The 26,851-nt window shown below is 34.8% G+C and overlaps 1 protein-coding gene across 7 annotated transcripts in view; it reads right to left on the minus strand.

The window, feature by feature from the left end:
- DGKB (diacylglycerol kinase beta) overlaps nucleotides 1-26,851 on the minus strand; it is a 700,672-nt gene that overhangs the window by 139,886 nt on the left and 533,935 nt on the right. The window contains exon 23 of one of the 7 annotated variants that reach the window (XM_087426899.1): nucleotides 6,803-7,644. The exons of the other annotated variants lie outside the window; for them this stretch is intronic. Coding sequence (XP_087283025.1) covers nucleotides 7,451-7,644 — 194 coding nt within the window. The 3' untranslated portion in view covers nucleotides 6,803-7,450. Of the gene's footprint in view, nucleotides 1-6,802; nucleotides 7,645-26,851 lie in introns of those variants that run through there. 7 annotated transcript variants of the gene reach the window in all.

The following is a 26,851-nucleotide window of genomic DNA, read 5'->3' on the forward strand; positions in this document are numbered from 1 at the left end:
TACTTTGCCACTTAATTTTTTTCTTTGCTGTTTGATGTTTCTTTGCTCAGACCAAAATTGGTCTTGATCCAGCTGCACTGTGCTTGTGTTCAAGTTCAAATACGTCCTTTGAACCATGATGGCATTCTCTATTAACTTACAAGCATCAAAGAAAGTCAGCCAGAAAGGGATAGAAATTCCAAACGTCAGCTGCCACTTAGACTGGAACACTGGCTCCAGGTAAACACTTAGGCATCTCTTTAGTTATGAAGAGTGATGTGGCCCAGGAGCCTTCACAGTGGAGGTGGCCTGGTGCTTGTGGCAGAATCGTCATGCATTTGCCTGCAAATACTTCTTTTGTCACCATGAAAGTCACCTGAGAATTGAAAAATCTATCGAATATTAGAGGAGGAAAGCTATCATGTACACAGATAATTTAATGTTTCATGGAACCCTGGATGGGAAAATGGGCTTCATCACTCTTATTTTATTTTTTGTGTTACCTGTCTGCTAGTCTACACAGTTTCCTCTTGTAAAACTAACATCACACACACACACCCTTTCTATACACATGCACCTCAAGTGCAGAAGGAGCCTGCAAATAATTTTTTCAAGAATAGAAAATAAACCTGTAATTCTGCATGTTAAACGTAAGGTTTATGTACTTGCTTCAAATTAAAATGACTACTTTTCATATGAATTATCTTTTTATTTTCAATTTTTTTTTTTTTTGAGATCTGCCTAGGCTGTCAGGATTCTACATTTAGCATCATTACATCCAGTTAATGTAAGACAAGTTATTTTTATAGTGTGGTGTTTTATAGATTTTTTTTATTGCACCATTAAGAGCATTTTGATTTCTGCAATATTCCCAGATCTTCTTGTCATAATACACAATATTCCACAGTCCCACTTTGTGCTAAGCCTCATAGCATCCATTTACATCCAGTTTTCTGCCTCAGAAGGCCAGGTAATGAGATGAGCTTCAGAAAAAGAAATTGCTGGTTTAGTTTTTTACATTAGAGCCCAAGCAAACTGTTTTCTCCTCGATTGTGAACCAAAGCTCAGGGCACAGGTGTTTCCCCTGGTAGGTAATCATTGCCAGTTTAGTGCCCAGTAGTGAGCTTACAGTTCATGTCATTTGATATTTAATTTTTAAACAGAGAAATAAAATGTCCATTTCAATACTCTTTGAATTTTAACGGAAATTTTATGGAATTTTTCAACTTTTTGATAAAACAGAAAATTGTCCATTTATGACATGGTAGGCCTATATTAAGTCTAATGAAAACTACTAAAGGATTTATATAATTGATGTTGATTAGTTTTGGTAATATTACAGAACCATTTCAATGATAGAGACAGCCTCCAGTTTTGAAGTTGACACAGTTTATTACTGCATTATTCAAGACTTTTCACTCACTCAAAGTACATACATAGTTCATAAAAATACTATTTGTGATCCGTAGCTAATTTTTTTTAGCCATTATTATTTATTAGTTTAACTTAATCTACTTAAGCTATATTTTTGCTTTTTTGTTTTCTTCTTACCTCATTTCTGATGTTAAATATGAAAGTCTAATCTCTGGTAGTTAGGTTTGAGGTTGACATGGGGGAGAATAAGACAGCGATGATCAGAATGCACCGATTTTAAAGGCAGCGACGTGTCTCATGTACATGGATATATGTTTGGAATTACTGTTCAAAAACTGAAATTCAAAGCTTTCTGAACAAGTTTAACATCTGTATCTATTTATAGGCCTGCTGGTTTTTGATCCATAAGATGGCAAAAGTTTCACTAGCTTCAGGGGTTAGAAGGTCTTCCTGGCAGTGGTCCAACATATTACATCAGTATAATTTCAATCTTATCATAGTAGTGATTACTACAGTCTTTTCGGGTTTCTCATTTTATAAGACAAACACTAGAAAGCAGAACGTTCTATAGTAATTGCCATAGCTTGACCAGTTCTTAACAGACAAGATCACTAAACTGTCAGCCTGTTTGACTTTGTTTTTGAAGATATCTATAATTAAACTTTTACCCAAATGATTAATGTCAATTTGCATGAGAACGGCAAAGAGCAAAAGCAGATGAACTTTCAAGGGTTAAAAAGAATGGATGACACCTAGTTTAACTCTAGGACTTAATTTTGAAGATTAGATTTATTCATCTAGTTGGCCTGAAATCTAAGTGATATTTCTTCTTTCTTTCTCTTTTTTTTCTTAGAGCTGATAGTCCCAAGTAGGATTTTAAAATTCATTCTGAAGCAATTGAAAATTTTGAAAAACTATTTACTTATTTGGAATCATTCAGTTTTATCCTAATGGCAATGAGTCTTTCTCTCTTTCTAAATATATGTATATGAATTAATATTGTCAGTAAAGCAAGATAAAGAAGTTAAGTAGACTGGAATCAGCACAAGATTTAATAATGTATAAAAGTAAAATAAGGTGAGCAAGAAGTGAATAAAATAAAAGATATTAGGGGAAAAGCAGGAGAGATAGAGGAGGGATTAATGATTCTACATTTGATTTCTAAGAAGGAGCTGTTAATTAATGTTGCAAGAGTTTGGCTGGGATTTTGAACACTGATTGTTTTTATTGGCCAATATTAATAGCAATACAATAGACAGTGGTAGGATATTAACCATTAAATGGTTATTCTATATTCATATTTGGGCTTTCATCAAGTGATGTGAATCTTTTCTGAGAATTTTTGGATAGCTTGGTTGATAGAGTAGAGGACTGAAGTGAAACGGTCCCTGGATCTTTTGGCTTCGTACTTCAGAACCAGGCCTATGGTTTTCTTTCAAGAGTTATCATGTGTACTGGAAACCACTCTGGCTTTGAAGAGAAGTGAGTTCCTATCCTCACTTTACTGTATATCCACTTTATGAGTTTGAACACTATTTTAAAAGCTGAGTCAGTTTCCTTAACTGTAAAACATTAGTTTTTATAAAGATTAGCATTAATGTATCCCTGTGATGTACACAAAGTTAGTCCTTAGCCTCATGTCTTTCCAGTCCTCCTCCATTTTTTTCACGAATAGTCATTTAGTTACTACTGTGTGCCAGGAATCCAGCCCAATCTTGGGAATACAAGAGGAAACAAAACAGGTATGTTCTCTGCCCTCATGGTGTGTACAGTTTAGTAGGAGAGAAAGGAACAAAAGCCAAGTAATCAGGCCAATAATTAGTTAATTCCATTGTGATTTTATACTGAGATGGCTTTGGCTCTTCAAATGTGTCCTGTTGCTCAAACAGAAACCTAGAATAGTAAGAACATTCCTCTCCCTCTTTGCATACCTAATTCATTCTCATTCTTCAAGTCTCAGCTTAATATCATGCATTTTCTAACTTCCCTAATCTCTTCAACAAGATCTGGTGTCCCTAGTATGTATTTTTATATCACCAGTACTTCCCCATTATAGCACTGACCATACTTTGTTATAATTACTGGTTTAAATTTCTTTTCCACCTTCTTTCTATTTAAATCTACCACATTGCTTGGCATATAATATTAGTACAACAATATTAGTGGAAAAAATAGATAAATAATTGAGTAATATGCTGACTTCTACGTTTGGAGTGTAATAGTAATTCAATACCTAAAAATTATCATCACTATCTCAAACTGTACCTCTCTCTAATTTCTAAAACAGGAGAATTTTAATAGTATAAAAAACACTTACAGTCATTTAATATTTTCACACTTCAATTCATTAAAATCTTTCATAGAAAATGCTGTGGTGTTATAAGCTTTCATCCAAAGACATTAATTCTAGTTTTAACATATTTCTAATATATGACTGGGCATACTAATTGAATAGTCAAATAACAGTAAAGGTTAAAGAGTAGAGGGTGTTCTAAATGAAGGATGAGCAGTTGGCTGCTATATATGCATATAGGAAAAAACAGCTGGAACTTTCCTAGGATTAAAGAAATGTGGCCATATGTGTAAAAATAGAACACAAATCTTTACCATGTACAGTATTGAATGCCAACTTATACATGAGCTAATCTGTGGCGAAAAACTCAATATCAGTAGTTAACATGAATAACAGTAATGTTAGCAGATTTAAAGCAAGTAATTTGTTTCACTTCTACATTGCTAACTATATCCACTGTGCTTTTCCCTGAATATTGTATTGCATCATTGACTTAGTTTGCCTTTTTCTTTTAAAATAATAATATCTTACTCAAAATGTTATACAAGATTTTTAGCTTTAGTTCTAAGCCATTTAAATATTCCTGTATTGACATCCTTAAATTATATGGAAGTTTCCTTCCCTTGAGCTCATATGTATCGATATATTTATCTAATGATCCTAGTGGCTTAGGGCTTTAGGGATAATTGTGAGTAAGAATTTTTTTTAAATAAAAAGGTTTTGAAATAACACATTTTCCTGATTTGAAGAGTAATACAAACTAATTTTAGAAAATTTGGGAAAATAAAAATAATATCAAAATGATTTATTATTTCATTTTTTGAGGCAATCACTTTTTATGCACCTTATGTACACATACATACAAAAATAAAATAATAAATATGCCATTTATGTAGTTTTATACCAGGCTTTCTTCATGTAATTCCACATCATAAATATTCTCAATGTTATTAACATCCTTCAATCATATTGCAATATATAAATATATCGAATTAGCATGTTGTACACCTTAAACTTACACAACGTTACATGTCATTTATATCTCAATAAATAAATAAATATATAAATAAATAAAGTGAAACTGTACATGTAAACAAAACAATACTTCAACTTATGATTTTTAATGGCTATGCCATGATTAATTTTATAGTTCCCCTAAATTTGAACGTTTACATAATTTCTCTTTATGCAATGAATATATTTAGATATGTCATTTCTATACTTATTGACTTATAATACATTTCTTTAATAATGATTACTAAATTAAAGGATCTAAACTTCTTTCTTGTAAGATAGTTCTAATATTAACATATTATCCAATGGTATGAAAACATATGTTCCCAAGGATAGCCAAATAACAAATGTAATTTTTCTTTTAATCATAAATATCTATGCCAATACTTACAACCACAGAGAAAGTAATAGTGGGGCATAAGTGTCTTCTTTAACATGTTGTATGACTAGATGAGGATATGGAATTAACTACAAGACCACAAACATTAAACAACAGTTAATACCTAACACCTATCAGGTAAACCTAGACACATGTGTGAAACTGCAAGTCTTAGGGTAGATAAAGGGGAAATGTATGTGCTACATTAGGGACATGAGAGAGGGACCAGGGACTATTAAACCTCGTGGGAAGCCTAAGGGAAGAAAGCCATTGGAAACGGTGCCAAGGTAGAATGAGGTCTTGTTTCTAGAATAAGCTAAAAATGTGGGACATATTTTTCTCAGTTCCACAAGTAGGTCTCTAACAGTCTCTTTGCTGTTTGTTCTACTACGTGAGATAAATGGTTTGAGTTTCCTCAGCTTAAAAATTGGAAAAATATTGCTTCCTTTGCAGGATTGTTATTAGGATTAAATGAAATAATCTGCAGGAGGCAGAGCGCTACCTCTCTTGTACACCATGTGTCTTTTTCCATCTTCAGGGGCTGGCACAGAGTAGATCTTTAATACAGTTTATTTTGGTTTTGTTTTTTACTAGCTCTATGTGAAAGCAAATACCATACTGATTAATCACCAATTCCAGGCAAAAAGTAAAAGCCAGGGGACTTCTTTTGAAAGTCTTAATGAGATCTACTCTTCCCGAGCCACAGGGCAAGGAGAACAAAGGACTAGGTCTGATACTTAACCATAACAGCAGCAGACTTCACAGAAGTCTGGTTTCCTATTCCATGATCAGGACCCTGAGAGCTGTGATAGAGATGTATGGAAATCCGGATACATGCAATTCAGAAATCAGATCTCCTAGATTCTCTCTGAGCCTGTAGAAGTGGCCCAATCCCTAATTTTACAAGATAATACTTTCCACACCCCCACTTGTAGACATTGTAGAAACGGAAAAGATGCAGGTTTCTTATAAATAATCCTTGTGCTACCTCAGGATTTGCTGCCCTCCTCATGACAATCAGACAAATATTAGGGTCAAATACCAGCACAACCAGAACTGGGATGCTATGTGACTGCTAAGAGAGGAGAGGGGCTATCACTGAAGTTGCTGAGGGATCTGCAGGAGCTGAGAGAGTATTCATGGCATGGATCCCGAGGGTCCTTGACAACAGGGGATGGAATATACATTTAGACACAGTAGTTAATTGATATAGGAGCACTCTTTTGTGATACAGGATTTAAAACCCTGGCGTATACTCTGGGAGATGGTGTTAACAGTTGCTAGGATGGTTCTTGGAAAAACTTATGATCCGTGCTAAGTGAGGTAGAAATTCCAGAACTGCCATGGAAGATGAAGGAGAAAGAGATCAAAAGACTCACTATATTGGGCATGCTTGTGGAAGAAATATATGTAAGGTTAGAAACCCCACCAGCTAACTATAGTCTACAGGATAGCCCAGTGAACACTCCATTTACCAAACAGCAAGGAAAGTGCTATGGAGAGGGACATCAGTATCTTCAAGAAGCTCAGCGGTAATTGTCTTCTGTAGGCAATGTAGGAAATGACATCACAGAACTGGGATTAAAATGGGAATGATAGAATCTGTAAATAATAGATATCAAGAGGTGGCACTTAATGGCCAGAAGAAAGGTAGCTGCAATTATTGCAATGGGCAGGAAGATAGGAGAAGCGAACATGGGGCATAACCTTAAGAAAAAAGATAGAGTAAATAAATACAATATTTATTTATCCTAAAGCCAAGATAGATGGGTAGCCACCAAGGGTGTTGTTTAATTTATATAATAAAAATAAATCAAGAATGGATGATCAGGAGGCTAAAGGCAGGTTTCCCTCCACTCATTCCTCTCCCATCCCCCCAAATCACCATCTCTTGCCCAGTTTCTAGACCTGAGTTGATCCTCAGACTTTTGTTTGAAAACTATTGATTGAAGGACGGGGCAAATCCCTAAGAGGATGGACCTAGCAACACTAGGAGAGTATGAAATAGTAATTCCCCTAGTCCTTTCCCAAAGGGACCTAAGGCCATTTACTTAAGTGACGATGCACTAGGTAAAGTGAAACCTTCAGAACTTTTGAGGATTGCTGAATTCACAGGCAAAACGGAAATTGATATCCTTAAGCCCAAACTGATCCAATAGTCTCCCTAACAGAATGAAGGCATAGGGAGCCAGATAATAAATGGAATCTTGGCCTACATCTGGCCCACAGTAGTCCACAGACCCACCAGGTAGTCTTTTCTAAGATCTCCTGAGGTATTATTGGATTGCACATCCTTGGTAATTGGCAGCTCTTTCACATTCATTTCTTGTCCTGTATATAAGAGCTATCAATTATTGCCACCCACAAATATTTAAGCAAGGCAGAGGTGGTAGTCTCTGGTATATCCGCATTTATGACATCATACTAGCATCTACAAAAAAAGTATGGATCATGACATATGACAGTGGATAACTATAAACTTTACCAAACAGTAATCCCATTGCATTTGCTTTACCAGATATTGTATTTTTTCTGGAGCAGAGTAATACAGTCTTCAGGGTGAGGTATGCAGCCGTTGAAATGGAGAATGTATTCATTTCTATCCCTTTCAGAAAGAAAAATCAAAATCAGTTTAGATCCATGTGGAATAAACAACAGTAAACATATAGAGTCTTAGTTTGGGGCTCCGTTAACTCTCTTGACCTCTGTCATAATGCATTTGGAAGGACCCACCAAGTCATAATCTCAAAAATCCACTATAAGGTGGAAGTAGTACACCCGGATCAGACATGAGTAGGGCCAGAAAGCACAGAAAGTTGCATGAAAAGGTGGCCCTGATCCCCACCACTGCTGGACCAGCACCTCTCCCTCAGCTCCCTCCAGCTAAGGGACTTTTTTGACCAGAGGCCAGAGAAGGAAAAAGTCTAAGCATGGTTCATGGATGGTTTGTCTTGTTATGTTAGTCTACATCAAAAATGGGTTGCTGTTCTACTACAATGCTTCTAGGGGATGGCAGTAAGGGGAAATTCTCCCAATAAGGAGAGTTCTGGGAAGCGTGCCTGGTTATTCTCTGTGTGGAAAGAGGAAGAGGAATAGCCCAAGGTGAAAACATATATGGACTCGTGTATATCTGGACCAAGAGTTCCAAAGATGCTTGTGTATGGATTTCAGAGAGTGGGAACAAAGTTTGAAGATATCTGTATCATAGATTAACACCCACCAGACAACTTCTTCCACAATATAACCAGATAGACAGACTGACTCAGCTAGTTGATAGAGAAAACTACATAATATTCTTTTGGCCAAAGGACACCTGTTTCAGCAAAGGAAGTAGAGCAGGGGGCACGTTATCATGGAATACACTGGTATAGTTACTTCAGCCACCAAGAAAATGCTGAACTGATAGAAATGTGGAATGCCTTTAAAAAAAGACTCAGCCAAAGTATCAATCAGGAGATGATACCCTGCAAGGGTGAGGTGCCACCCTCTAGACACAGTATACACCCTAAATTAATAACCATTGTATGGTGTTTTGTTCTCAATACGTAGAGTGCATGGATCCAGGAACCAAAGAAAGGAAGTACAAGTGAGCTTATTTGCCATCATTCTTATTGACCCACATTGGGAATTTGTACTTCCCATCCCTGAAGCATTAGTCTCTGCAGATCTAGAGATCCTGATATCCAAGAGGAAAAATGTTTCCACCAGGAGACACAGTTAGAGTCCTGTTGAACTTTAAGCACTGGCTGCCTTCCAGTCACTTCAACGTCCTTGTGCCAAGCGGCCAGAAACTAAGAAGGGAACCATCATGCTGGCAGAGGTAATTGGTGCTGATCATGAGGAGGAGGTATGGACGATGCAACATAATAGGAGCAGAGAACAATACGTTTGGTGTTTAGGTAATCCACAGGATTGTATCTTGGTGCTTCTATGACCTGTTTCAATGAAAAATGGATAAGTGCAGCAGCCATGGCCTAGGAAAGATGCAGATATGGGCAAATCCATCAGATAGGCTGCCTAGTTCAGCAGAGGTACTACCTGAGGGAGGGGGAGCTAGAACGGGTGGTGGTGGAGGAAGAGAATAAGTATTATTTGTGGCCTTGAGATCAACTGTTTCAGCAGGGACTTTTGTTAATCTCATTAACACATCTCTTATAAGTCCCCCAGGAACTAAAGTCTAATTTGAATCCTGGAGAAGTTATCCCTAGCTGGGGCAAACTATAAGAAGCAATTAGAATGAGTGGTTCAATGGGTGGAATAGATATTCTTCTGCTCCATCCAAATCCACATTTCACAGTCAAAGCACCTAACTCCCAGCTTCTGGGAATTTTGGCTGCTGGTCACTTCATAACTGCACTCTCACTGAGATTTGTCATCTATCCCAGGGAACTGCCTTAACCATATCTACTCCCCTTTTCAGGAGGCACCTATTCAATAATAGGTTGAAAAGAATATTCCAAACCCCAACCATCTTGACTAAATTCAAGACAACTCTAAAGGTCTGTCCCAGGTAATGGAGGATCACTTGAGGCCTCAGTTGCAACAAATTGGTGGATCTGCTCCTCCATCCTCCGAAAACTGACTTCCTCACTCCTTACAGGTGTAACTCCTGAGACTCTTCTCCAGTAAACCTTCTACACAAAACTCTCGTCCTCAAAGTCACAGTCAGTTTCAAATGAATCCAATCTAAAACATCAGTATACCTGGATTAAAAGAAATATGCGATAAACATATAGAGAGATTGATAATGATAATAATGTTTTCTGGGATTGAAAGTATATGTATAATTAAAATGTGACAAAAATACCATGCAATTCGGTGATGGTAAAAAAAATTAGTATATTTTAGACTTTTATAAGTCAAGTTACAAAAGAATGTATAATTGAGACAAAAGAGGGAAATGGAATAATTAAAAATATTTTCTTAATCCAAAGGAAGACAAAATAAAAGAGAAAAAGTAACATAAAAGAGGTCAGAAAAATAGAAAACAAATACTAAGATAGACATATCAGTAATTGTATTAAATATGAATGGACTAAATAATAATATAGTAAAAAGTTGTCAGTCTTATTGGAAAAAGAAAATTAACTGTATGCTGCTCATAAGAAACATACCTTTAAATGATATAAAACATTGAGAATAAAGGATAGAAACGAATTTACCATGATAACCAAATAAAGTTGGTCTAGCTATGCTAATAGACAAAACAGTCTTAAGGTAAGAAGCGCTACTACAAAGAAGGATATATCATAGTGATAAAATAAGTAAACTAACAATAACAAAAAATTCTAAATATGCATGTCCAAAACATATATGCACCTAAAACATAGCATTGATGTGAGTAAAATAAAAATTGACAGAACTATAAGGAAAAATATATCAACACACCATCATGGTGAGAAAATACTTCAATCCATAACTGCTAGAAATAGTAGATCAAAATCAATATGATAAAAAAGCTTTGATGAACACATTTACATGAAACTTGTGCCAAAATGGATCATGTTCTGGACCTTACCACATTTTGAAAGACAGAAATCATTCACAGTATATTCCTGATCACAGTAGTATTAAGCTAGAAATCAACAACAAACAGCAAAAAATTCTCCAAACTATTAGAAATAAAGCAGTGTGGCACTTAGTAACTCAGGGGTCGAAGAAGAAATCAAATGAGAATTAGGTAATTAATAATAATAATAAAACAATATATCAAAATCTGTAGTATCCCACTAAAGCCATGCTTAGCAGGCAATGCAGAGCCATCAATGCATATAGTATTTGAAAAGAAGAAAAGCTAAAATCAATGAGCTAAGTATTCAACTCAAGAACTTAGAAAAAGAAGAGCAAATTAAAACCAAAGAGAGTAGAAGGAATAAAAAATATTATAAAGTAATGAAAAGTTGCATCATTAAAGAAAATATAGATATTGAAAAGAAAATAAGACGATATCTGGAACAACTTCATGGCAATAGACTTGCAAATGCAGATGGTATGGACAAATTCCAAGAAAAAAAAAAAAACTTGCCAAAACTGACACCAGAGGAAATAAGGAAAATTTATATATTACTATATATATTTTTAAGATAATTGAATTTTTAAACCTTCTCATAAGGAAAACTTTGGGTACAGATGGCTTCAGAGAATAAGATAGAGAGTAAGATAGTAAACTCCCTAACTTGTATTGTGAGGCCAGCACAATAGTATTAGTCCACCTTGCTAACCTATTTAACTAGGTCAACCTAGGTAACCTTGTTAATTCAACCTAATGATGACATTATTAGAAAATAATTAGTGACAATTCTTATGAACATAGATGCAAAAATTCCAAACCTATTATTAGTAAATTCAATCCAGTATTTTATAAAGAAGATAATACATCATGCCAAGTTAAATTTATTTCAAGAATACACAGTTACTTTAAAATTTGAAAACTAAGCAAGGTAATTCATCACATTCACAGAAATAAAAGAAAATTTGTATGATTTTTTTCAACAGATACAGAATAAGAATTTGATAAAATTCGATACCCATTTGTTATAGAAACTTAGCAAACTTGAAATAAAAGGAAAATCTTTAGTCTAAGATGTATCTATAAAAGTATATAGCAAACATCAGATAAATGTGAAATACTGAAATCTACCCCCCACTCTCCAATATTAGTGCTCACTATCACCACTTGTATTCAACATTGTATTGGAAACTTGCACCAGGGAAAAAAGAAAAGGGAAATGAAAAGATGTAAGTGTAGAAAAAGAAAAAATAAAACTGTCATCACTCATATGTGACATGATTACACACATTTAAAATCCAACAGAATCTGTGGATATACTATTAGAACCAAGAAGTGGGTTTAGAAAGTTTTGTATTTGTATAATAGCAACAATTAGAAAAGATACTATTTAGAACAACATACCAAAACATCAAATATCTAGGCATAAGACTACTACATTGAAAATTATAAACCATTATTATAAGAAATAAAGACAGACTTAAATCAGTGGAAAGATACACCATGTTCACGAATTGGAAGACACAGATTGTAACGTCAATTTTCCATAACATCAATTTTCCGTAAATTCACCACAGCAATTCTGCTCAAAATCCCTGCAGTTATTTATTTTGTTTAGAGGGGAAGAATTAACAAGCTGATTCTAAAATGTGTAAGAAAAATGTAAAGGGTATGTTCTTCCTGAAGAATAAAACATTAATTAGGACAGTGTAGTATTGACATCAGGATTGATAAATAGATCGATGATGTAGAACACGTGTCAGCAAACTGCAGCCTTGAGCCAAACCTGGCCTGCTGCCTGTTTTTGTAGGTAAGGTTTTATTGGAACACAGCCATGCCTGTTCATTTAGATATTGTCTCTGAGTGCTTTTGTGCTACTGTGACAGAGCCGGCTAGGTGCGACAGGGAACATATGACCCACAAAGGTTAAAATATTTACTATCTGACATTAGAGAAAAAGTTTGCCTATTTTTAGCGGGGACTATACAGTCCAGAAACAAGTCAACACGTAAATGGACACTTGAATTAAGATTATGTTACCACCAAGTAACAATTGGGAAAGGAGCCTTTTCAATAAACAGTGCTGTGTAAATTGAATAATGACATAAAAAAAAATATTGCTGACCTCAATCTTAAGCATGCACTAAAATCAATTTCATCTAAATGTCAAACAAAGCAAGCTTCTTGAAAATAACACAGGAGACGTTAAAAAGATTTTAAAAAACTAACCATAGATAAAAAGCAATAATCAAAAAGGAATAAACTGATTACACCGGACTTCAATAATATTAAGATATTCTGATTTTCAAAAGACATCATTAATAGAGTAAAGAGAGGCAAGCCACACAGTGGGAGAATATACTTGCAACCCACAGAACCAACAAAAGACTCCAGTTCTTTCAAACACAGATAGATAGATAGATAGATAGATAGATAGATAGATAGATAGATAGATAGATAGATAAATAGATAGATAGGTAGATAGATAGATGATAGATAGATGGATAGATAGATAAATACAATAAAAAAATAGGCAAGAGACTCTGACAGACATTTCACAAAAGAAGATATCCAAATAACCTGGTCACATAAAATGGTTCTCCACATCATTAGTCATTGGTAGCATGCATTTTTAAAACACAATAAACTAGAATGGCTAAAGTAAAAAGACTGATCATACCAAGTGTTGGTGAGGATATGGAGCAACTGGAAGCCTCGTCTGCTGATTGAAGTGTAAATCAGTACAACCACTTTTAGCAGTTTCTACTTAAGCTGAACATGTGCAGACCCTAAGACCCAGCAATTTTCATTCCTCAGTCTATACCCAGAGAAATACACATACACATCAAAAGATCTATATGATAATGTTCATAGCAGTAGAATTTATAACAACTCCACACTGGAAAAAAACTGTATACTAATATAATAACTACTATTGAGAAATGAAAATATGAAATTAAAGAAGCTAGACATGAATGAGTATATGCTATATGATTCCATTTACATAAAAATCAAAAACCAGCAAAACTTATCCATAGTAATAGAGGTCAGGATATTGAGAAGGGCATGTGCTTGAGGGGCTTCTGTGGGGTTGGTAATGTGCTATTTCTTGACCTGGGAGAGTGGTTACATAGATTGTTCACTTTGTCAAAATTCATCAACTGTGCATCTATGATGCACTTTTCTGTACAAATGTTACAGTTAATTAAAGTGTTCAGGTTTTTATAAAGGATAACACATAGTGGGACAGGGAGTAGGGGATGAGAGGGATGGCATGATATTTTAGATGCATGGTCAGGGAAAGCCTCTCCTAGAAGAGCATATTTTAACAGTGATCTGAAAGAAACGAGGAAGAAGCCACATGAAACTATGTGGAGATCGGAAGTAAGAATATTCCAGGCAGAGGGAATATCAATGCAAACTCTCTGAGACAGTATCATGTGCAGTGTATTTGATGAGCATCAGAAAGGTCAATTGGGCTTGAGTGGAGTGAGCGAGGAGAACGGTCACAAATCAGATTGGATGCACACATATTAAGCTATTGAATGAATGACGTGCATACTGACATTTCTGGTCTTAACACGATTGTTCGTTGTTATTTGTCCATTAAATATATATAGCACATTGTAAAATGGTTTGTAAACCCTATCTACTACCCTTAGAAAAAACAGATTTAAAACTAGGGGCATCAATTTGATCAACTTAAGAGCTGAGTCCCATTTCATTCAATCTTGAAAGTTTTGTCCATCCTACACAATTCCTAATTAAGACAGAAATCATCAGTTAATTAAGAAAATATGTTGAGAAAAAGTATTAATAAAAGCATAATCTGTTCGTTAACTGATCATTTATGGAAAAAGTTATATGCACATTTTATATATACATATGAAAGGTTTATACAGAGAAAACACCAGATTTAACAAATGATGCCAGCAACAATGGAAATAGAACAATAGAAAATCATTCTTCAAAGGGACATATTACTCTTAAAGACATAATCTACCCTAGTGTTGTCCATGAAGAGCAGGCAATGACATTTGAGACAACTGAAACCTATTCTTCGAGGGCAAAAGAATATGAACAATTACTATACTTTCTACACTTTATGAGAACCTGGACATCCCACACTCTAACTCTGTGAAAATGTCTCCTTTTTAATTTAAAAATAGTAGCATCAATATCACCACCAACCAGTATACATAGAACAATAAAATGAAAATTCAAAGTCTTGAGACCATGCAAAGTGGTCTTTCCCCAAGCATTGTGTATGACCTGCAGTAAGGCATCCCTGCTGCCTAGAAAGAGTTGTTCAAAAGTGAGAGGCAGTGAACTTTGAACAAAATCCTAGAACTCCTTCAACGTTCCCTTTCTTACTGAGTCTATGCTAAAGGGTGGTAAATCTTGTTGACAGTTATTGCCACATCTATTGGCACACAGTCAGCACCAGTTTGAAAAGAGTTTTGCAGCCTAGCTAGGGCCCATTACCTGTCCCCTGTCCTCTCTTACAATTTATTTTCACCCCAGCAGGTAGCACCTCACAATGTCATTAATTTGTTAGGCAGCTTGACTCTCTGGTACAGCCTACTTTAGAAAGGCCTCTTATCAACGTCTCTGTGAATCACAAGTAATGCACTGTATCATCAAGAGGGAAACAAACTTAAGAGCAGCAGGTACAATCTGAATTGGTTACTGAGGTGACTTGGTCTCTGCTGCCAAATCATTGGGGGTGGTCACGGCAATTTGCTTATGCGAGTTCCAGGGAATCAGTACTGTGGCCACCACAATCTTACAATCTTTGTAACAGTGAGAGATGGAAGGTGTGCAAGCAAAGGGAGTGCAGAGAGCAAACACTGCATGCCGTGATTCACCATGAAGAAGAAAGCAATGAATGAATAGATGAAACACCAATAAGCTAACCAGCATAAACAAAATATTTCAATCATTCCAACACCTGGAAAGAGTCAACTGTATTTCAATCAACTTTTATTAGTCCATATATTCTAACAGGATTTGCCCTTTTCTTGAGAAGGGATGACAAATAACTATTTTAACTCAAAGATGGATCAAGATGCAGTCAGTACCTTATTCCTTATCAGATCTCATTTAAATATTTCAAGTCTTGAGAACTTCACTACTTAAGTATAACACAGTTTTTCTGAATAGGAAAATTTTATCATAATCTGAAATATGAATCCTATTTATTTTTATAATTTTGTGGTGCCAAGATTAATTCTTAAAAGGACTATTGGTTCCAAAGCTGGAGAATGATCTCTTAACTCTTGTCTCCTCTCTCACAAATGGCCAAATGTTGGGAGGTGCTCCTTATATTCTAGAGTGATATCCTTGTTCATATTTTTAGGTTGATGGAGTAATAATAAAACCATCTTACATTTCTTATTCTTTGAAACGTATTGACATGTACAAATCACCCTACGAGGCAAAAAACTCAGAAATGATTGTCTTCATTTATGCAGGTTGAGAAACAGACTTGGCAAAGTTAATAACTGGTTTGAGGTCACAGATTTCTTTTTACCATACAACTTATTATGACCATGCATTTAGAGTCTAGAAAACTAAAATTAAAGCCTGTCTGTAAGAAATTCAGGGGCCTTCAATGTGCATGTCAAAAATCTTTCCCTTCAGGGGTTGCAAACTTGAAAAGAAGGTAGGAGGAAGACAGCCTGGATTGAGATGAGAATTCTGTGTGAGATAAACAATCGGTGTGATATTAATTTGCTTCTTTTATTTCTTGCCCATAAAATATCATACACCTCATAGGAAGATGTAAAACCAAAAAAGAAAGAAAAGTCAATACAGTATAATCAAGAATACTTTATTATAAACTTCAAAGTTGCTAAGACACTAGATATTAATTGTTCTCACCATTAAGAAATGATAATTATGTGACATCATAGAGATGTTAGCTAACGCTATGGTGGTAACTATATTGCAATATATAAATGTATCATATCAACACGTTGTACACCTTAAACTTCCACAATGTTAAATATCAACTATATCTCAATTAAAAATGCAAAAAAAATTAAATATCTCACACACGCGTAAAGTCAATACAGTATTGGAACAAAATTTTCCTACAGATCTTTAAAAGCTACTGTCTTCTGATCCATAAGTAGGTGTAAAGGTGCTACAAGGATCAATCAAGAAAGTAAATTGTTCGGCTTTTGTGGCAGGGTCTCTATAGGATGGGCCTTCTCATCTGGAGGAGGAAGGGTGATGAAATATGAAGAATGCATTATTCTCAAAGGATGACGTAGCAGAAGAAAAGGAAAGGAAGACAAAAGAAGGAATTCCCTTCTTCCTTCTACCTATTTTCATCCTCTTTTTCCCTGGGGATAATGAGATGATGATTTGTATTTTAGAGAACACTTTGTTCTCCTATACTCTCTTCATCTGCTATTAAAACAAAAATAAAATCTCTCTTCCTTCTTCCTAAAGCAATGCTATATTTCCTTGGTTTTCTGATTGGGACTTTCAAAATAATTTGTGTTCTAGCGATGTTTTCTTCCACGTTATCATTTTGATATCTGCATGTGCATTAGCCTTTCCTCAGAAATGAAGTCAGTATATATACACATAGACACAAAGACACACACAGATACACACACACACACACTCACGCATGCAAACTGTCAAAACACATACATGATCAAGGCATTTGAGTACTCACTAGTAAATACCCTGATTTATTGACGTCTACTAGAGGGGGTTAGAATGTCAGATTTTTTTAAGCTTACTTCAACTTTTATGTCTAAACTAATATATTTATTTCATTTTTGTTTGTTTGCAATGTTTTGGATAACTGAATGGTTTCTTGACTTGCAAAGGAAGTTAAATTTCAGTATCTACTATCAACAGCACATTCACTCCCTTCTTCAAGAATGAAAACACCTGTTATAGTTCCTTGTTAATTGTTGACTTTTATATGAACATTTGGATGAAAAGTAATGTTTGCAAAGGTAACATATATAGAACATTCAAAAAGCAAACAGCAAAAATGAAAAACAAAAGAAAATCAATGGAAATCTAAAATAGTCTATCTTAACAAAACAAGTAAGATAAAGGCCTTACACAATCTTTTTAAAGAAATAGGTTTCATTAATAAAAAGGACAGAAAATATATTAATGAAAAATTTTAAAATAATGCCTAACCACAAAAATGTACAAATCCTCAGATTCAACCTCCAACTCAAAATGGCACCGTTAATATTTTAGTTACATACTTTTAAAATGAGACATACAGATTAATTCATTTCATATCTCTCAGAGCTCTTCAAATCCTACACACATTTAAAATTGCTTTTTAAATTTGATACAATTACTGTCTCTTAAAAATCAGATAGCATCTTTCATAGTTTTATACTGGGTAAAAGATGCATTGACTCTTTGTTTCCCAGTAGGCTCACTAGATATCTTGTTACTTTAGTCTTAGTGATCTGCCCAGGGTGATGTTAAGAAAAGACTACACTATAAGGACTTTTAGGGAAAAGTGCTTATTATCAAGTACAGAAAGCTTGGCAAAACGATCAATGATAAATATATTTTTTCATTATTGCTCGATTACTTAACATAGAGATTTAAGATAAGAGTTAAAGTATTCATTTGCATATGACCATGGACAGCTTATTTAATAGCGCCAACATGGTCAAATATGAAGTGATATGTCTCAGACCTATTTTCTATCAGTCACATTTTTATGCACATGACTCTTTTTAATTTTGAAAAGACATTTAATCACAAATCTCATGAACCTTTCTTGCATTAAATCTAAGAACAGAATGTTCTTTGACATTGGTTGATTTTCTATCTCTTACTGTTATTCTAACCAGATACTCTGAAAATTTGAATGCCACATATTTAGTAAGAAAATGTGCTTTATGTCATTTTTTAGATGGAGAAGTATATATTCTCAAGCATCAATAGAGAAAAAAGCTACAAAAGCTAAGAGCTTTAACTATCAGAAAAGACATGAATTTAAATCGTTGTACATAAAAAGATTCTTAAATACTTTGTTATTCAATATTTTTTGAAAATATTATGTTTGTGTTTCATTCACAGAAATTGAGTTCTACAAATAGCAGCTGATTCTTTCATTAGATCAGAACCAAATTACTAATTTCATTATTAATGGTTAGCTTTGACATGTTTAAAAAGGGTAGAAGGTACTTAATAGACCTGTCTTCAACTCTGAAATGAACAACTGTTCAGGGAAATGAAATTGCTCAAAGATACATTTTCTTTTATGCCAATCTGTGAAATATAATATAATTATTCTCTTTTAATGAATCTCTCAATGAGGAGCAATCCTTCAGAGCTTGAACAGGTAAAATATAATGATAATGGGAGCAGCTTTGTAAATAAAAGGATGAAATGAGATTGTTATTTTGTGCCATATTATGGGATAATTAGAATAACAGTGCGGCATTCATCAGGCATTTGAACTTTCTCAAAAAAGCTCCCACGGGCTCGTTTAAATTAGTCATGTTTATCCATGGAGATTTTTAATCTTATCTCAAATGACTGTCACTCTATAACATTCAGGCCTCAATCTTTAGCTTACTCTGATTAATAACTGTACTGTATAGCAGTCAACAGACACTGCCTAAAACAGACACCAAAACAACCCTGAGTTTATAAATCCACAGTTTATAAAGGGAGAACAATAGAATTATTTTTATTAAGCCAGGAGAATAATTATTCAGTGTGGAGGGAATGGTGATCTATAGGAATCTCTATCGATTTCCACAAAAACTGAGTTGGCTGGACACCGTCCAAGAAGCTACCATTTATATGTTAACAAGCTCTATATAATAGAAGACTATATTCATGAAAACTAAATTCATGGCAACAAAACTCCAGTGGTTGGTTGCTTTAGTTAAGTCAAAATCATACAGCTCAAAGGTAATTAAGTAGATGATGGAATATGACTCTTTCAAGAAACAGGTCTCTTTGCTCTGTATTGGACCTCCCTGGCACCCTTGGGTAGTTAGACAAATGTGTGGAAGAACCAGGTACTAGATTGTGGTGGTTTCATCATATCCATTAAGGTAACCAGAAAAAAAATACTTACAAATAAAGAGAGGTAAAATAAAAGCCTAATATCTCTCCTGGTATGACTTGAAATTTCTAAATGAGATGTCATTCCACAAGATGGGGCAATTGAGGTTTTTTTCTCAATGAGATTGTAGTTTTCCTTGGGTATTATTTTCTATGCTTTTTTTTTTGCTGAGGAAGATTCACCCTGAGCTAACATCTGTTGCCAGTCTTTCTCTTTTTGCTTGAGGAAGATTCACCCTTAGCTAACATCTCTGCCAATCTTCCTCTATTTTGTATGTGGGTCACCACCATAGCATGGCTGACGAACGGTGTAGGTCTGCACCTGGGATCCAAACCTGCAAACCCAGGCCACCGAAGAGGAGCGTGCTGAACTTAACCACTAGGCCATGGGGCCAGCCCCTTATTTTCTATCTTAATGGCAAAGAAAACATGTTTTTTAATATCAATAGAAAAAAAAATAGAACCATCGCTTATATTTACCAATTTGTGTAGTTGATTTCATAACTTTTTGATAGTTCTTTCATGTTTACTATTTTTAGAAAATTCTCCCTAATTTATTGTCGTATGTCTTGATTACGGGAAAAATTATCTTAAGTTCCCTGAGACACGTCTATTATACGAGCTTCAAATCATGACCCACAAATGGCAAGATTACTATAGGGCTTTATACTTAGGAAACTTCTGGGCCGGCCCCGTGGCTTAGCGGTTAAGTGCGCGCGCTCCGCTGCTGGCGGCCCGGGTTCGGATCCCGGGCGCACACCGACGCACCGCTTGTTGGGCCATGCTGAGGCCGTGTCCCACATACAGCAACTAGAAGGACGTGCAACTATGACGTACAACTATCCACTGGGGCTTTGGGGAAAAAAATAAATAAATAAATAAAATTATATTTAGGAAACTTCTATGTAGGGCCTCATATTGGGAAACTTTATGTGACTACTATTTGAAAGCATGCTGTACACGTGTTATTTAGTTACTTGGGGCTTATATAATCAGCCAATCTTTAATTTGGAAATATGTTTCATATTTCCACCACTGCATAAGTTAAATTTACTTAAAACTATACTGCAGCCTTAGCTTGGGTAGATGACCTGCAATTATGTTCAAGACTCAGGTTTAGATACACTGCCACAGAACAAGTTAAGACGGTCGTTTTATCACTGATATCAGACATCAACATTGTAGAGAACTTGATCCGTTAAAGCATTTATATATTCCATCCTTCTCTGAAGTTATAATCAAAATCAATAGCTAGAAATGTAGAAGGGTATCCCAGTAGCATAAGCATTTTGAAAATAAAAGAAGTATGCTGCCTCAGAAGTCAGAGAAGGTAACAGCTGAGCCTTAATTTAAAACCTCAAGCAAACAACAACCTTTCCTTTTTCCCTTGTATCTATTAAATTGATTGCCAAATCACATATTTTTCAAAATGCAACTGCTACTAAAAGCATTTTTTTCTCAAATTTTCCAAGATTCATTAGGTGAAAGTAAGTTGCCCTTGTTCTGCCATTCCTACCTACATATTCTTCAGATTTTCTTCATTTTCCTAATTTCAATTTGTTTTTGAGAATAAACCCTTAATAGCAATGATCTCATTTATGTATTGAAAATACCACTTTCTTATCTAAATAATTACTTATCTGTTATATTATATCCAAAATGATTTTATGGCATTACCATTTTTACTATAAGAAGTTCTAGAATTACACCCATGTTAGATTCTGTTTCTAGAATTATACAGCATGTCCAATTTTGAAAATTTGACTATTGAACCTGGGGAAAAGGGCCATAATACTAGCCACAAAAGGGTATTTTATACAGCCCCAGAAGGGATTTAGAATATTCTAAAGATTACCATCTAATGTTTCAGTTATTCCCAAAATATTAATTTATTCATAGTTATGGTCTCTGCTTTTCAAATTTCTAGGAAGCTAGCAGTTTCTTTCAAGTTCCTATAGTGCCATGACAATTAGAAATTTCATAAGTGCTTCTTCACAATATATATACTTTTACAGGTCAAAGATAAGAGTACATAGTCTTATATTTTGAAAATACATTTCTATTTTTACTTACAAGGAATATGTCTTATAGTCTCTAATTTTTTTATTACTGTTTATAAACCTTAAAGCATGCCTTTTATTAAAAGAATAGAAAGCCATCACATTAAGATATCCAAGTATATGATGCAATCTTCAATTGCAGACAGAAATTTTGATATTTAGATAGTTTTATTAAGTGTATGCTATTATTTGCATTACCCATTGCTTGAAAATTTCAAAGGAGGTAGTTTAAAAACATACAATTAGGAACTCATTTTGAGATATCTTAAAGGTTACTAGATAGCAAATGTTTGAATCTATCTATTTTCAACCAATGAAATACCATGGTATTAGTACATGCATATATTTTTGTGAAATGCAACATCTCAAATGCCATGATCTTTTTTCAACAATTTTAACATCCAGGTATAATAATGCAGCACGAAATCCTTTTCTTGTTTCTAAATTTAATTGATTTAATCACTGAATTTAAATGCTTGGAAATTGTTCTGCTTGCTGGTGTTTGAATGCCAAATACATCATCTACAGTTCTAAAATGAATATTGCAGTTATATTTAGACAACTTAAAACACTACCTTGTAAATTACCCTAAATAGCCCATAGAAATGTCTAAAAAAATTGATAATAATGGATGACAAATATCCATTACCATCAACCTTCAGATAAGTATAAATTTTACAAGGTATAGAAAGTGTTAGAGTCTTACTATTTAAATGCTCTTTGTGCAATTATCCAGGTAATACAATCCACAGCACACATAGATTAATCTTAACTCTTCCAGAACTCACGATGCCCATTTAGAAGACAGAGACCTCAGAGCCAATAACCTTACGTATCTTCAGACGCAAAAGAAATTCAAGCTTTGCCAAGCTTTCACAGACATCTATTCATTTATTCTCTTTGATCAATTTGGTTTGGATTGACTTTTTTTTTCTTCCTACTTCTAAGAGTTTTCAAAAAAATAATAATAATAAAGTCACTTGATGTAGAAAGATTTCTTGATAGCCAATCAGATACAAAGTCTCTCTCCTCCAGTTCCTAAGAAAAACAAGGGTTTTAGTCTTCCCTAGTACTAAGCAACAGACATAAATAGGGTAGGGTAGGGGTCTGTGTAGTATAAAGTACACGGAAAAGCTTATTCTTGGAGAACTGATACATAGCAAATTTTACGCAAGATGATGAAGAATACAAATAATGTTTACACTAAGTATTCACATTGGGGCTATGCAAATGATATAAGTTGGTGGTAGCTGCAATATTAGCATAGTGTAATTTTCTAAACTTTAGTCTTTCTTGCCCGTCTTCACAATTTTTGCTGTACCTAGGTACCTCCTTTATTACTATTTAGTTGAAGTTTTTACTCTATTTTTACTTAAATGGATTTATTTCAAAAGTAAAATTTAGATTACAGTTATAAATTTAAAAAAAAAACCAGCATTCCGTACCATAAAGAGAAGTCAACTGTAATAGTTAATACAAACTATTAAACTTTAAAATATTCATCTGTATTGCTTAAACCATCTCAATTTTCCATCAGTGGAATGCATGCTGTACTGTGGGAAATTCTGCCCAAATAAAAGCATTAGCATTGGTAAATGGGACTAAAATCATTGAAAATTTCATGGATGATCTCATATGTTAATTAGTTTTTTAAATAAACTTTTGTATGATGGGTACCTGGCTATGTGCATCCCTATGTGGGATAGACAGTCACCTAGTTAATGAGGTTTCAAGCAGGAAGTCCAGCTGCTCCCGACAGTACCTCCCCTAGCTTCTGGCAAATGTTTGAAACTCTACGGTTGAATGTAATTACTTTGCTCAGTGGTTTTCAAACTTTTTAAATCAGTCAATCTTTTTTTTTTTTTTTTTGCAAATGAAGCAATACTTTAAAAACTAGTAAATAAAAGAGAAAATTAGAATTATATTTGTACAAATATATTTTAGAGGTTCAAATTGCTAACTCTTTCAATACAGTCAATCTATGAGAATAATGGAGTTATTTTGATGAAGACAGTTGCAATGTCATAGGCATCTTATTTTTCATTGATTTCTGCATTTTGTTTTGGTTGGGTAGTATTGAGAATATCCTGATCCAGGCAGATATGTAATTGTAAGTGGTATGAATGCTTTACATCTCACTTGGCCATCTTGTACCATTCTGATTTCATTACTGGAAAGTGAAATAGTTGGACTGGTATCCTCAAAGCTAAAACCATTAAGAATAACTAAAAACTGCTCACATTACTTGAGAGGTCCTCACTGTCTGGTTAAAAAATATTTTTCAAAGATGTCTTTTTGTGTGTGTGTGTGAGGAAGATCAGCCCTGAGCTAACATCTATTGCCAATCCTCCTCCTTTTTTTCCCTCTTTCTCCCCAAAGCCCCAGTAGATAGTTGTATGCCATAGTTGCACATCCTTCTAGTTGCTGTATGCGGGACGCTGCCTCAGCATGGCCCGACAAGCAGTGCGTCGGTGCACGCCCGGGACCCGAACCCGGCTGCCAGCAGTAGAGCGTGCGCAATTAACTGCTAAGCCACGGGCCGGCCCCACAAAGGTGTCTTTTTAATATAGTTTTTCAACTTTGTCAATACAAATTTATGATAAGACAATAACTTGCTATCTGGTTCAAATGTTCACTTGAAGTTTTAATTAGTCAAATTTATCTTATTCAGCATACTTAGCTGAAACTTTCTTTTTTTTTATTGCAGTAGCATTGGCTTATAACACTGTGTAAATTTCACGTGTACATCATTATACTTCTATTTCTGCATAGATTACCTCATGTTCACCACCAAAGACTAATTATAATCCATCACCACACACATCTGCCTTTCTCCCTCCCCTCTTCCCCTCTGGTAACCACCAATCCAATCTCTGTCTCTATGTGTGCGTTTGATGTTGTTATTATCTACTTCTTAATGAGTGAGATCATATGGTATTTGACCTTCTCCCTCTGACTTATTTCACTTAGCATAATACCCTCAATGTCCACCTATGTTGTCATAAATGGCTGGATTTCATCATTTCTTATGGCTGAATAGTATTCTATTGTGTATATATACCACATCTTTTTTATCCATTTGTCCCTTGATGGGCACTTAAGTTGCTTTCAAGTCTTGGCTATTGTAAACAATGCTGCAATGAACACAGGGGTGCACGTATCTTTACACAATCCTGTTTTCATGTTCTTTGGATAAATATTCAGCAGTGGAATAGCTGGATCATGTGGTAGTTCTATCCTTAATTTTTTGAGGAATCTCCACACTGTTTTCCATAGTGGCTGCATTCTGTGAGTGCACACAGTTTGCACTCCCACCCGCAGTGTATTAGAGTTCCCTTCTCTCCACATCCTCTCCAACACTTGTTGTTTCCTGTCTTGTTAATTATAGCCATTCTGATGGACGTGATGTGATATCTCTTTGTGGTTTTGATTTGCATTTCCCTGATAGTTAATGATTTTGAACATCTTTTCATGTGCCTGTTGGCCATCTCTATATCTTCTTTGGAAAAATGTCTGTTCAGGTCTTTTGCCCATTTTTTAATTGAGTTGTTAGCTTTTTTGTTGTTGAGATGTACGAGTTCTTTATATATTTTGGAAATTAAACCCTTATCAGATATATGGTTTGCAAATACCTTCTCCCAATTGTTCGGTTGTCTTTTCGTTTTGTTGATGGTTTCCTCTGCTGTGCAGAAGCTTTTTAGTTTGATGTAGTCCCATTTGTTTGTTTTTTCTATTGTTTTTCTTGCCTGGTCAGACACGGTACTTGAAAATATGTTGCTAACACCGATGTTGAAGAGTGTACTGCCTATGTTTTTCTTCTAGAATTTTCATGGCTTCAGGTCTTACATTCAAGTCTTTAATTCATTTTGAGTTAATTTTTGTGTACGGTGTAAGATAATGGTCTACTTTCATTTTTTTGTGTGGCTGTCCAGTTTTCCCAACACCATTTATTGAAGAGACTTTCCTTTCTCCATTGTATGTTCTTGGCCCCCTTGTCGAAAATTAGCTGTCCATAGATATCTGGGTTTATTTCTGGGATCTCAATTCTGTTCCATTGATCTTTGTGTCTGTTTTTGTGCCAGTACCATGCTGTTTTGGTTACTAAAGCTTTGTAATATATTTTGAAATCAGGGAGTGTGATACCTCCAGCTTTGTTCTTTTTTCTCAGTATTCTTTTGGCTATTTGGGGTCTTTTGTTGTTCCATACAAATTTTAGGACTCTCTGTTCTGTTTCTGTGAAAAATGTTGTTGGAACTTTGGTAGAGATTGCATTGAATCTATAGATTACTTTAGGAAGTATGGACATTTTAACTATTGAAACTTTGTTTCCATTTCATTGCTGGCTGTTTACCTGCACTTGTGAGAATGTTAATATCACAATGATAAAAGTGCACTTGATAGGGGCTAGCCCCATGGCGTAGTGATTAAGTTTGGTGCGCTCCACTTCAGCAGCACAACTTTGCTGGTTCAGATCCCAGGTGCCGCCCTACACCACTCATCAGCCATGCTGTGGTGGCAACCCACATATAAAGTGGAGGAAGACAGGCACAGATGTTAGCTCAGGCGTAATCTTCCTCAAGCCAAAACGACGATGATAGGCAACAGATGTTAGCTCAGGGCTAATCTTCCTCAGCAAAAAAATAAATAACTAAGTGCACTTGATATAAGCTAGTACAAGCCTGTTATTTCTGGGAGCTAGTTAACTAATGCAATTTCTTTATGAGCAAAAAATTTTCTAAAAAGTGATTTTTATTTTCATTTAAAATGTTAGCATTGTCACTTTGTTTTCATTTCCATTGATTGTTATGCACTGTTTGTTGCCTGTGCCAAACAAAAATACCTGAGTTTGCAAGCCTTTTAATTGTATGCAATTTACATGCATCATGGTGGTAATGTACCCATTTATACAATTATCCTTATTAAATATTTATTATTTATTTATATGTGTATACACATATAAAATGTGTGAATATGCATATCTATCTTTTCATGCAATTATTGATATATTGATCAATTGATCGAGAAGGAAGAAGAGGAGGAGGAGGAGCAGAAGGGAGAGTGGAAGTTGTTTTTGTCTAGTAACACAATTTAATGATTTGAGAATTGTTAATATGACAAAATGATTGTACAGAATACACACTTTAATGTGTTTTTAATAGGTTTTT

The sequence above is a fragment of the Ceratotherium simum genome, chromosome 1, assembly GCF_057802395.1.
Source record: "Ceratotherium simum simum isolate JZ-2026a chromosome 1, ASM5780239v1, whole genome shotgun sequence".
Taxonomy (NCBI): Eukaryota; Metazoa; Chordata; class Mammalia; order Perissodactyla; family Rhinocerotidae; genus Ceratotherium; species Ceratotherium simum.